Here is a 13,690-nt window from a genome sequence, read left to right as displayed (position 1 = left end):
GGATAAAACACAATTTTAATAATTTTGACATCAAATACACATCGAGAAGTTGCATAAATACACCCACAAATATATATAAACACATATGTATATTGCACTTTGAAGAATATTATGTTTCAACTGAAGCATTGACTTAATGGCTACTTCGTACAGATGCGCACACACATACATACTACATATATAGTATTCTAAGTTTCTGTTGTTACTTTTGTTGTTGCCGGGTGGTTTCTGGTTGACTATCTGCTAAAACTGTAAGTCCATTTATTAACAAGAAAACTTTTCAAAAATGTACCATAAATATACCACTATATACTCGTATATGAGCACACATACATACATATGCATATGCATATATCTCATATTCGACTGGAGGATGTGTATGTGTGGTATGCGTGCGTTTGAGTATAGCTCATATATCATGATCCAACCAGAACTGCTTTGGTTTTCAACTTTGCTGTTCTGCGGTTTCGGTTAACAATTAGAAGTGCTGTGCGGTGTGCTGCGGGGCAGGCGGGGCTTTTGGGGGAAAGTTTCAGCGTTCCCTTCTGCACTTGAGTTAATTTTCCTGGATTATAAGCCGTGCTAGATGCGTTTTTTGAGTGTCATGTGAATTGGCTTTTATCTTGTTATACATACAATGCAAAGTTGTTGATGTGTGGCGGAGATCCTCTAGAGTAATTTATGTTTGCCGTGTAAATTCGTTAAAATTTGATATTGACTTGTATACACACATGATACATACACTTAGACTTATAGTTATTCTGATGGAAATAATTGAGCATTATGCTTAAACTAGAGCGAAACACATTCAACTAACACTGAAATACGAATTCCTTGGACCCAGCCTTGTTTACCACTTACCCCGATATCATTATCATTCCCAACCTGGTTACTTAGGGCTCTAATATTTAAACTTTACTTCACTTGGGGTTCTTTAAGACACAGGGAAGACTAGAAGTATCTATCATATGCATATGCATTTACATAATTTACATTTACTGAGTATCTATCATCTACAATAATGCCATATGTATATCCGCTAAGAAGCATTGACTAAGACTACAATTTCGTTTTGCATCGGATTGCTGATTCTTGTCTTTGGGACACATGGGTGTGTGTGTGTGTGTGTGTGTGGGTTGTTTACAACTAGTTTAGATTGTCGCTGCTAAAACATATTCCATCTACATGCTACATAGATGGGCCAATTCCATAGCATGTCGATACTGACCTCTCCTCCTGCGAGCACGAGTACGGCTCTGCCAGAGTTTTGTTTGTGAGGTTTCACCTTAATTATAGATACTGGTCCTCGTTGGCCTTCAGTTGAAATCAAATTTTCGCACTGCGAGCCCGCGCCGCATTGCCGCGGCCAAAGAGAATCCGCTTGAAGGCTCTTCGAAATTCCGGATTGAACACGGTATAAATGACCTTAGAAAAGATACGAATAACATATAGAGAAAGAGATGCAGTAGTACCGAGGGCTATTGTTACGTCCTTTGGGAAGAAAGGAAGAAAAGTTGTTCCGTTCAGTGCTCTCGCATGGATTTACATACCGGATTCAGGGTGGAGTTGAAGTAGCCCAGCCAGAGGAAAAGCGAGGCAATGGCCGGATGGATGTCGCATTCCTTGCACAGGCTCATTGTCAGGGCCATCACGAAGAAGGGCAGCCAGCAGATGACAAAGGCGCCTGTGATGATGGCCAGTGTCTGGGCGGCCTTGCGCTCTCGCTTTGCCTCCAGCAGCTGCCGGCGCTTGGCCAGCTTCTGGTGTGGATTGGCAATGCTGGATAGCACAGTCCCCATGCCAATGCCCACGGCCTTGCCGGGGCTGCTGCCTCCGCCCACTGCTTCTGCGCCCTCCTCCGTCCGAATGCCAGCCGTGGATGTGGTAAGGTGGCTGGCGCCCATTGCAATGGACTGGGCCAACGGCGTTATGGCATTCAGGTGGGAGGCTATCTGATGATGCTGCGCGGCATTGGCCACCTGCTGCGACAGCGTGATGATTTCATTAGCGTTGCTGGTGCGGTACTGCGAGGAAAAGGGCAAAGGCAAAGGCAAAGGCCCCATTAGGTGGAACAAAGAGGTGTGCAAACAATTAGCGGCTTCGGTGGGTTTCTCATCCGCCACGCGAGCTTAATCGCACTTACATCGTCCGCGTCACTGGAGACTGTCGTCAGCTCGGTGCCCGCGTGGCTCTTGTTGTCGTAGTTGCTGGTGCTGAACTCCGTCTCCTCCCGCGTGATCGCCAGGCTGGCAAAATCCACGGCTATGGCGGCCATGGATCGAGCAACGGCTCCCTCCGAGCCGGCACAGATGCCGGCCGTGTTCGTGTTGCGGCCAAAGCAGATCCGCATTCGCTTACGCGTCCGCTGTTGCACCTGCGGCTCGGTTACGCCAGCGGATATCTCGTCGCCAGCCTCTTGCCGCTTCCGCTCTGCCACGCGCCGCTTGCCCCGCTCCTTCTTCAACTCACGCACTGTCGAGTCGCACTGGGAAAATGAAATGAGGCGAAGAGGTGGGAGAAGCTGGTACTCGACTTATTTATGGCTTGTTTGTTTATGGACTCGATGAAAAGTGCTTTGGCAAATTATTGGCAGAACATTGAGCAGCATTTGGCTCGTGTCTTGTCAACGAAATATAATCAAATCAACTTTCTCTGGAACTGTAATTATTTCAGCTAGCACTCCCCATATGCCACGCATTTTCCACTCCCCTGGACACGGGCAGGGGCAGGGGCACGGACACGGACACAGGCATGGCCACATTGGACTGATCATAAATCTCGGTTGGCATTTGTTTGGCTTTTGGCTCTTGGGGCTCGCATCGAGTGCTCACTTGGGCATTCTAATGAGCAGCCGAGGACTCCTTCTGTCATGCCCACGCCCACGCTCACGCCCACGCCCATGCCCACACCCCTGCCCATTCACATTCGCATTATTGTTTCTGCTAATGACATACTCATTATGGCAGGCAAGCAAATACACTTCTGAAGCAGCATCAACATCCACTCGGCCAGCCTCCCTCCAATAAAGGGGGACTGAATAGAATAGCATCATATGTAGGACGGGCGTATGCGTAATTTTTCGACTATTTCTTGCCACGAGGCTGGCCAAGTGGACACTTGACATTTATCACTGGGATTAGAAGTAGGGAATAGATGGAGGTGGAGGGGAAGGGGAAATTTCGATTGCACTTACATCTGTTTCCGTCAACGTCACATTGAAGGACTTTTGTGTGCGTCGTTGTATGCGCTTCCTGGCAATTATGTAGATTTTCCAATACAGAAATAGAATCACCAGCAGAGGCACATAGAAGGTGCAACAGGTTGCAAATATCTATGGGTTATAAGAGAAAAAGCAACAAAGATAGAGAGCGACAGAGAGAAAGAGAGAACGAGAGAACGAAAGAGAGAGAGAGGAAATCATTGACCATGGCTGGAGATTACTGCCATCAATATCTCTTACCTGATAGGCCACATCCTGCGACACCATGCAGTGCTGTTCCTCGATGCGCTTCAGATAATCCGGATCTTTCCAGCCAAACTGCGGTGCCAGGGACACAATCAGGGCGGCAAACCAGACGCAGAATATCATCATGAAGACGCGCCGCGGGGTCCGCAGATTGTTGTAGTCAATGTTGGTCACCGTCCAATATCTTCGAGGGAAACAAAGCGAAATTGCTTCCGTCACTCCGGGAAAGGCGACTCTGACACTCACCTGTCCGCCGCAATGGCCACCAGATGCAATATGGATGCTGTGCAGCAAAGGACGTCGCAAGCCGTCCAAATGTCACAAAGTTCCGGCCCCAATATCCAGCCATTGCTTATCTAAAGAAATGGAAAAGTACAAGTAGTCGATAGCACATTGTTTGCTTGTTTGGATGATGCAATTGAAACAATTAGTCATGGAGCATGCAGCAGAGAGCCAACTCTTTGGCGCCTAATTTAATTGGCAATCACTTTTCGCACAGACTTCCATTAGGTTAGTCAGGTTAGTGAGACAACCACAATGGCACCGATAATGGACACTTACCTCGTAGACGGCGCCGAGCGGCATGACAAGACAGGCCACAAATAAATCAGCGACTGCCAGAGATGCAACCAAGTAATTGGCGACATTCTGCAGGTTTCTCTCCAGTATAATGGCGGCAATAACGAACACATTGCCTGTGGACACAAAAGGAAGACCATTTCAGAATGCAGCTCTCGGAATGAACGCTGATATACGTTGATGCAGCAAACGATGCATAAATGGGTAGGGGATTAGGAGTAGGATTAGCCCCAGCACAAGCCCCAGTCAGAGTCATTAACTTTTGGGTGCCGATTCGGGGAGCAGTAAATCGAGTTCGACAGAATCAATCAGTGGCAGAAGCGTCATCTCAAAGGAGTTTCCAGCTATTTGCCTAATTGCTGGCAATGGTGCATGTGGAAGCAGGCATGCTTCCCCTCTCGCTCTTAGCCTCGGGACTTGTCTCCTAACAGTTCTCCTACTCCTTACTGCTCCTTCTCTGTGGGATGCAAATGAGAGCTGGCTGGCAGCTTGCTCAGAGTCAACGTCGCCATCATCATTGTCGTTGCTGGCTTTGATTAAGCGCATGCAACTTGGCAAAATGTAATTGCCGCTGTGGCACCCTCTCTGCTACACCTCCCCAAAGGCACAAAAGTGACACCACGTCAGTTTCCCCACTGCTTTCCCTCCTTTTATGGCTCGGCTGAGACAGCTCGGTCTTGGCTGCAGGTTGTCAAAACGTTTTGTCGTCGCTTGGCCCATGCCAGCAACTGCATTTGCATATGCCTTGCCAAGGATATGTTGCGTTTACGTCGCATCTACCAAATGTAGACAAACTGTTATCTCTGTGTGTGTGTGTGTGTGTGTGTGTGTGTTTTAGGTGCTCCTCCCATCTGTGTGCGAGTGTACGGAGTATCCGTGTGTTTGTCGTAATTTCCATTTGACGCCTTGGCGCGTTTTTAATAGCTTTTCACGTGCCACAGACATTTCGGAGAACATTGTTTGTGCCAGGCAGCAGCCACCTCAGTTGAGGTCTTAAACGTCTCAGCACAAGGAACTCCTCATATATCATCTGCCACCACCAAGCAGCCATCCAGCCAGCCATCCAGCCAGCCAGCCACTCCCCTAGTGGAGGCAGCAAATCATCTTTGTAAGCCCCCAAAAAATCAATAAATATCCACCAAGAGGGCGCAATAAAAATCTTCTGCATCATAAATTTCACTTCATTTACAGTTCACTTCGGCGGCGATATGGAAACTTTTGCCTTTCCTTTTCTTATCCCAGCGGCATAAATTTGAGAATAATTTAATGCCTTCCCCCTTGGCACTGTCTGCCCTGCTCCCCATCGTTTGTGTGTGTGTTGGGGGAAGCAAAATTTAAATTTGGATTTGATTTTGATTAAGTACTTGCCTATAATGGTGACGAGTATCATCAGGCCCAGCACGACGGCCATGGCTATCATCTTGACCAGCAGCCAGAACTCGGCCGCCTCACGCTCGCTGACCACCCGCCGCTGCTCGTCCAGACCGAAGATGGGGCTTCCATTTCCGTTTCCGTTTGCACTGCCACTGCTACTGTCATCGCTGCGATTCCAAATGATTTGGCTCAAATTGGTGGTCGTGCCTTCCAACTGGGTTAGATTGCCATTCAGCTCGATGAAGAGGCTCTCGTTGAGCAAAATGGCAGGCAGTTCTATTTCAAAAATGCTCGTGGGGACATCGTCATCCATCGCAGCAGCAGCGGCAGCGGCGAACTCTGCTGACAATGTAGCTGGTGTCGTCATTGCTTTCAGCATTATGTGGATATATCTGTGTATATCTGTGTGCCGGCCTATGTGTGAGTGTGTATCTGTGTGACACTGTTTGGGGCGTGTCAATGTGTCTAACGCGTTTGTTCCTGATGCTGCCGTCGCAGCTGTTGCTGTTGATTCTGTTGCTGTTTCAGTTGCTGTAGCCTCTGTTGCCGCTGATGTTGCCTCTGCTGATGTTGTGATTGTCGCTCGTGTTGCTGCCGCTGTTGCGGGTGATAAACCGTCTTAATCGTGCTTGCCAAGCACTTAACACGTAAACTGCAAAATACAGGGCGGTTCGAGAGTCAATAGCGGTAGTCAACGATGAATGGCAGCAGCACATCAAAAGCGAGGAAAAAACCTAACCAAAAGCAAAACCAAAAAAGAAGTTTTCATCCGCTTACAAGACACGACGCTTTAGATATCCTTGAAGATACATTTTTCTCAGTATATGCAATATATTAATCTTTACTTATACGATAGCCGTAGAATACTGCAAGGGAAAGCATTTCAGCAAAGATTAGATAATTTAATCCTCAAAATACTGCAATTTCTAAAGAGACAGCACTCACATGTACTTAGTATAAGTGCAGCAAATTGAGTTCGCATCATGATTAATTATTTTCGTCTCGTTGCGCCCAGTTTACCTCGAGAGACCCCCAATTAATTAATCATCGACATCGGGCAAATTCTTTTACAAATTGTTTTTCCTACCTTTAAACCTTTAAACTCAGATCACTTTTCAATTGCTATTCGAGGAAACAATCAAAGCTAACTGTTCACTAGTAAAACCTGGTTTCTGTATCTTCTAAAGAAAACTACATCCCCACCGCCTAACGGTTGCAAAATGGTATGTTTCTTTAGAGGGAAAAATGCAATAAAGAAGCAAAAAGCTTGAAAATTTCCATTCTCGTCTAGCAAACACTCACAGAGAATGGGGCTGGTCGGGCGTTGAGGCGTTGGCTCTTGGCCTTTGTGTGCCGTGCCCCCACACACAGACTGCAACACATTAGGTGACCTTTGTCTGTGTCAAGGTGTCCCACGGCGGCTGGAACCCAGGTGAAAACAGTTAACCAGTCTGAAACAGTCCCTCGGGCCAACACCTGCCTGGGGAGCCCGACTCACGGCGAAGGTTGCTTGATAGATAGCCGTCAGAGGGCGAGCTATGGGTGGGGCAACTTTATCTCCAGCGTCGACCCAATTTCCCTTCCGAAACGCTTGGGGCAGCCCTCGTTGCGGTTATTTTAGCTGTTGCTGGTTTTGGCCCGGAGAACACTGGCAAAAATGCTAATAAGAACGTCGAAAGCGGAAAGAGGAAGAGCGAAGCGATGCGATGCAATGCGCTCTAGCAGCTCATGTGTGAGAAATATTTTCATAGTCAAGGTAATCGTCATCCGCCCCGCTCCTTTCCCTGTTCGCCGCCTAGCTCAAGGCATAGTCGTAGTCACAGTCCTCGTCGCCTTGCTATTAATAAATGCACTAAAAATGTTTTGGGTTCCTTTCTATGGGGTTTCGCTTTCCTTTTCGGTTCCTACATTTTCTTCTAGTTGTACCTCGCCCCTCTTGGATCATACATACTCGTACATGTGTATAAAATCTTGAATGCAGGCTGTTTAGTATAACTGTAGGACTTTTACAGAATATTTGTGTTTGTGGGTTCATTAACTAAGAGGTTTGAAATAATTAAAAAAAACGGGGCTATAAACCAAATCGAATATATCTTAAGTGGTATCTTGAATTCGTGACTCCACAAGCTTTTTTACTCTTCTTAATTATGAAAGAAAATTCGAGCTTTAATACATTTTTTTTGTTTTGTTTTGGTTCTATACGGGATACGGTCGGTAGGGGTTGGGTGGCAAGGAATATGTGCTAACGTTGGCATCACAGTTCGCTTTGGGGGATAGCATAGTCGAAACGGAAGGACAGAAAAAATCGCGTCGAGCTGCGGTTGCTTCCTACACGAATCTGAATCAGAATCTGCCCCAAAGGCTCGACTCTTACCCCTTACACAATCTCACAGATGCACACACAAACACACAAACACATACTTGAATTAATTCATACTCTAATAAATATACAGAAAGCTCTGTTGAATGTCTGCTGCTGGCACTGGCCTGGCTCCTTTGTTGTTGCCATTCCCATTGCCAATGCTGCTGCTGCTGCTGTTGCCGTTGTGTCAGCATAATCTTTTGGCAGACATTTCGTTTTGATCATCCTAGTCCATTCCGTTTTCACTTCTCCCAATTTCCAGCATATCTGGATGCTATTCGCCTGGGCCTAGAGTGCAGCGCGCTGCAGCGGTGTAAAGTGCTGAGCTGAAGACTCGTACAATGCTCCAATTAGAAGAAGAGTTTAATGTTCTGCAACATAATTCTGTTACCAGTTGTCAGAGGATACATGTAAGTGGCCTGCAGTTAGCGGGAGAGCCGAAACAATGCCTGCATGGATGGATGGAGTTCATAGACCAATGGGGGCGAAACTTTAGGAAGATGATACCATCCGCCAATCGAACAGCAGTCTGCACTCAAGGCGCAACTTTCCGTAACAATGGAAACTGAAACCTAATGCAGGACTATAATTGCTCTCGATGTTGGGGTCGACATGCCTGTAGGACTGTCATTCATGGAACGAATCGAGCTGTGAGTCACATTTTCAATTCAATTTTCCACTAGACGAGTGCACAATAGGCAGCAGCAGCCAAACAGGCCAGCAAAATGAAACCGGCAACACGATTTACCGCGAACAGAGCCACAAGTAAGACAGGAAGAGGATGTGGGCTGGGACCAGGACCAAAACGAGTACCAAAAACTATAAGAAGAATTTATCCAGCAATTCAATGCAACTGCACAAACAAAAATGGGAATGTATGTCAAAATTATCAGTGTGTGCTAGAGCTGTAAAAAGCATTTATACCAGCAACGACTGACCTTGTGGGTGGGGGAAAGTAACATAAAATTCGTATTCATTATACTCACACATAAGCATAATTATGTCCTTTCATTTTCATTTTGTGCGCTTCATTAGCGCCACTCAGCCGCAGGTAGATTCGTCAAAATGAATATTTATACCGAGTTGTGGCAACGCCAACGATGACGACAACGAAGCGGACAACAGCTACGGTGACGGACCCGGACCTGGACCTGGACCTGGAGAGGATGATGATGATGATGATGGTCTCTCACCCCCCACTTGACACAGACACAGATACTGAGAGCACACACAATGACAGCCTCCTTCGTCTCGCAGTTTTGTTTGTATGGGATTCTATGGTTGATTTTATTTATCTTTTTTATTTCGGGGGGTTTTCTTGTTTGCGTCCTAATTATGCGGGGCTTTTCGCTCACTTTTGTTATTCAATTATACCACAAAAAACAAAAAATAAGAACTCTCAGCTTGAAACAGAAGTTGAGTATTGGAATGTGCTTTTTCCTCAAAATCTTTCAATCGTTGAAGCTTTGGATCGGATGGCTGTGACTTTCAGTCTATCCAGTCTTGATATTCCCGAATATTTCAGTAACAATTAGTCTGGTCTGGCTCTGTCTTTTTCTTTAAACTGGCGGCACGCGAGTCGCGGCGCTTCGCGTCTTGAACCTATACCCAAGCGTAACTATTGACAAACTGCTTCAATGTGGCCGTTTCGAGCAGAAGGAACAACCGAAAGCAGCTGATTTTCTTGTAGACTTTACCGACTGACGCAGGCGCCTTTGCCGGCTCCCTCTGCTCTCTTATACGGCATGTGGAAAGTCTACACTCGTGCTGGCTAAGAGAGCCGCCGTTTTCCGGCTCTCTTTGCTGCCTGTTGAGTTTCGAGTTTGCAACGAGATTAGTTTTTCAAAATTAACGGACAAGAGGAAATCTGCTGCTCGTTCCGCATCAGTGAGCTTCTGATGCTCGACTAATGGATGCAAAACAACGAAGGGAAATCCGAACAATGCAAGATCTGCTCCATTTTAATATCGCTAATGCAGGCGGTGGGGGCACGGACACGATATCTTTCGGCTAATGCGCATTAGGCCCTTCTCTGTGTCTGCTTATTGGCATTTTCGATGGGTCCGCCTTCAATTTGATGGCCATTTCTATGCAGCTGCCGTAATGTGAAACATTCCGTAGTCCGGCCAACAACTTCTCGAGTTGGTCAAACTGCTTAGGCGTTTGCCGTTTGCCTTTTGACTTCCGTTGCCTTTTGTTATGTCGCTGGATCAGGCATAGGACTCCGAACTAGGCAGCAGGAGCAGGAGCAGGACCAAGACCTGGACCAGGACCAGTCCGGGGCATCGTAAATTAGCAGCGGTTTATTGCCAGTACGTGACATTTTGGCCCCGTTCCGGCGTCGGCATCAGCAATAATTACGGCGTTCATTTATTTGCCTTGGCTCGACTCTGGTCAGCCCTGGGCGCTACGGCTTTGTCGACTGCCTTTTAAGTTGCTGCCTTTGTGGCTTGTGGTATGTGGCTCATGTGGATGGGGCATGAATCACCCGCCTTCCATCAGCTACTCCGCCTTTCATTCTATATTTGTACAACAATAAAATATTGATTGTTGCAATTGCTAGGCCCTGTCCGGAGCAGAGCAGCAGCATGACCAGTACATAATCATTTCTCAGCCTCACATTACGCGTACGACTCTGATTGGGAAATTAACACAGCCAACGAGGGGGAGCAAAAGCTGCAATTTATATCTATAAATGGAACTATCTTGATGGAGCTTTAAGCGGTGGCTCAACCGAGCGTGGAAGGACCCTCAAGTTGCACACATTTAATATATTTTAAGCATTCTACTAATGAGCCAGAAACTTTAACTGGAGACTCGTCCTGCGTCCTGCCAGCACATAAGATTGCCATGGTGCATCCCTCTATCTTTCCCTCTCTCTGCGTTAGTGTGTGTGTGTGTGTGTATGTGCGCTGGGGAGCGTTAAGCATTTGCCAGTGCGTGACATGCAACCCCTCGAAGCAGGAAAGGCAAGGCCAGGCTGCAGCTGCAGCGGAGAAGGTTGTTGACTCCGCAGTTGACTCCGAACTGTCATTGTTTCAAATGGCACAAAGTTAAGCGAAAATCTCAAATAATTTTCCATTATAAATGTGGCAAAGATAAGCTGCAACGAGCAATGGCAACGGCAATGGCAATGGCAACGGCAACGGCAATGCTGTTGGGGGAGCATTGGGGGAGTGAGCGACAAGCGACTAAAGTTCGACAGCATCATCACTTCATAGAGGTCTCCACTTTTATGAGGCAGTGCAATAAACTTGCCTTGTCACCATGCATAACATAATAATTATAATAAAAACAATTTTTACGCATTTTATGGGCGCATAAAATTGTAGCATATTCACAGACATCCATCGTGCGGATGAACGGAGTCCTGACCAACAAAAAAAGAGAGAATAGAAGAAGAAAAGAATTTACTGATGAATTGCGGTTTAGTTTTATGAGATGCTCCGACAAGATATACAATATATGAACATATATGTACACAGACTGATGTGGGTGTCTGCATGTCAGTCCTTGAGCCGCCAATATGGGACAGTTTTATGAGCAGCCAAGAACAAAGCCTTGGATCCACCATCCTGACGCTGCGGCTGTTGCCATGCCCCGTGCCCCGCTCCCCGCGCCCTATGCTGTATCAACATTTTATGAGCCTTTAATGTTTTGTTTGTTAATAAAATCGGCGAACGACAAAGACGTTGGCTTCGTTATGCCACTGCTCCTCCCGCCGGAAAAGTCCTTGGGATTTTATACATTTTTAATGTGCGCACTTTGACACTTTTAATGAATCCCAAACATTAATTTTCTTAATGAGCGCGCTCATTTAAAGCCTAGACCAGCTTGGTCCTAGTTGTGGTGGTACAAGTCCTGATCCTGCTTCTGGTTCTGGTCCCTGAAAAACGTTGACAAATGCCTGTTGTGTCGTTATTATACATGGGGGCAACAACAATGGTTAGGCACTGAAAATTCTGGCTGCAATGACAGTGCGAATGACAATGGCCCCAGCAATTTCCTCTCTTCATCAATTCCAACTTAATGAAGTTTGAATGAAAATCCATTGGCACACGCTCTCGCAGACACAGCCAGCCACACACACAAACACACACATGACTGACACTGTCCGGCTTAATGAGCCGCACTAAATTCACACGAAACTTTTTGGCCAAAAGGGATCCGATCCCTCTTTCCCGAGAGACAGGGCTGGGTGTGTGGCGAGCGTGTGGCAACTATTTATCGCTGATGCTGGACAAATGTTCTACACTCGGTCGACTGGCAGGAATTTATTGACACACTCAATCGAACGCTTTGATCGTAATCCCTTTTCCAACAATTCCCACCCCGAACCCCACCGACTCTTCACTCTCCACACTCCCCCAAAGTTAAGTCAAGTTTTTCCTCTTCCATTCATCTGTTTGTTTGTTATTTAGTTTGGGGTTTTGTTGCCGACTTTGACCAAAGTTGCGGCCAGACTCGTTTTCGGGTCAAGTGAGAATGCTCTTTACTTTCATTTGGATTGTTTATGCCAGTTCGGAAATGGAACCCGCCTACGCACTGCGAAGCCTCGCCCTGATAATACTACCTCGTACTATCTATCCTCCGAAGAATATTTCAATAAAACTACTGCACTCATCGTCATCCATGAAGAGTGTGCTCTCGTTAGGGGCGGTTGGGGCACACAGATGATCCACCCTGTGCTCGGAGATGGCGTCAGAATAGAGGTTCGACTCTTCTGGGGCGGTTGGGTCGTAAGCCTGTTCCTCCTTGTGGCCACAGTCATTCGTGAACACTGTCTCCTCCTCCATCTCCATCTCCTCATTGAATTTCTCCTTTTCCAGCTGCTTTTCCTTTTCCAGCTCGCGCTTCCTCTGCCTCTCCAGTCTATCCTTCTTCTCCTCAGCAGCTTTTTTTGCTGCAGCCGCCTCCGGATCGTACTTGTAATCGTTACGCATTTGCTCCTTGGGAAACTGTCGAGCCAGCTCCAAATGCAGACCCCACATCACGTAGATCATGACCAGCAGCGAGAGGAATATGTAAACTGAAATTAGGGGAGAACAACAACAACAAAAGTAGCACTGCATCGATCTGCGGTCCAACCTACCATCCACTCCTACGTTGAGGGCAAAGAACAATTGGTTGTCTGTCAGCCAAAAGAAATCCGCATGGGCGTACGTGAAGTGGAGGCGGAACAGGAGCAGGGCGGCCGTCTCGCAGAGCCAGTAGAAGACCGATATACTCTCCCGCTTCACGATACGCATCATGGTGATAATATTGAACATGATATTGAAGCCGTACAGCACCATCCACTTGACGGGATAGTCTGGAAATTGAATCTTTATAAGTTTATCAGCTGAATTTGCGTATATGCTTACCGTGTAAGGTCCTGACTAGCTCCACTCCCCAGAAATTAAACAGAAAGAAGGAATACATCACATTGATGCAGCCAATGGTCAGACCCCAGTCGGCCCGATTCAGCACGCACTGGCACAGCAGAAACTGTAAGTAAATTTCATCCATCTTGGGCAACGGTCGCCTCGACAGCTCGGAAATGACTGAACGGAGAGACGGCACGCGCACTTGACCACCAGCTCCATGGAACTCTGTTATCGGCTGCTGAGATCCCCCTTGGGGTCATAAATCACATATGCACAAGCATATGTATCCAGATTGGAGTACTCGTAGTTTGTTTTCGCTCTAAAATTTAGTAAATCAAAAATTAAAACGGAAAAACATATGAGAAAGAAAGAAAGAGTTCAGGCTTTCTCTCTCTCTTTTGCTTGCATTAGCCATAAACTGATGAGAACTGGTATTAGTGTCTACATATCCATGTGCATAAGCATGTGCCTGTTCTTCCATCGCCCCCCTTTGGGGCACTTAAAGCCCAACGTGACAGCATAAAATGCAGCAGCTTCTCTTTT

At 46.7% G+C, this 13,690-nt stretch overlaps 2 protein-coding genes across 2 annotated transcripts; both read right to left on the bottom strand.

The window, feature by feature from the left end:
- LOC108160797 (5-hydroxytryptamine receptor 2B) lies at window positions 1-9,429 on the bottom strand. Its single transcript, XM_017295014.2, has 9 exons — window positions 8,768-9,429; window positions 5,414-6,071; window positions 4,028-4,161; window positions 3,713-3,822; window positions 3,461-3,650; window positions 3,194-3,331; window positions 2,144-2,485; window positions 1,551-2,024; window positions 1-1,425 (listed from the first exon to the last, which is right to left on the bottom strand). Exons 2-9 carry the CDS (start codon window positions 5,796-5,798, stop codon window positions 1,327-1,329), a joined length of 1,872 nt encoding a protein of 623 aa, XP_017150503.1. The 5' UTR covers window positions 5,799-6,071; window positions 8,768-9,429; the 3' UTR covers window positions 1-1,326.
- Window positions 9,430-12,150: 2,721 nt separating this feature from the next.
- On the bottom strand, window positions 12,151-13,453 carry LOC108160798. Its single transcript, XM_017295016.2, has 3 exons — window positions 13,145-13,453; window positions 12,874-13,092; window positions 12,151-12,810 (listed from the first exon to the last, which is right to left on the bottom strand). The coding sequence occupies exons 1-3, from the start codon at window positions 13,287-13,289 to the stop codon at window positions 12,365-12,367; spliced, it is 810 nt and encodes a 269-aa protein (XP_017150505.1). The 5' UTR covers window positions 13,290-13,453; the 3' UTR covers window positions 12,151-12,364.
- Between the last annotated feature and the right edge of the window lie 237 nt (window positions 13,454-13,690).

This window comes from Drosophila miranda, chromosome 3 (assembly GCF_003369915.1).
Source record: "Drosophila miranda strain MSH22 chromosome 3, D.miranda_PacBio2.1, whole genome shotgun sequence".
Classification (NCBI taxonomy): Eukaryota; Metazoa; Arthropoda; class Insecta; order Diptera; family Drosophilidae; genus Drosophila; species Drosophila miranda.
Note: the sequence above shows the minus strand (reverse complement) of the source record. Positions and strands in the feature narration are given on the sequence as shown.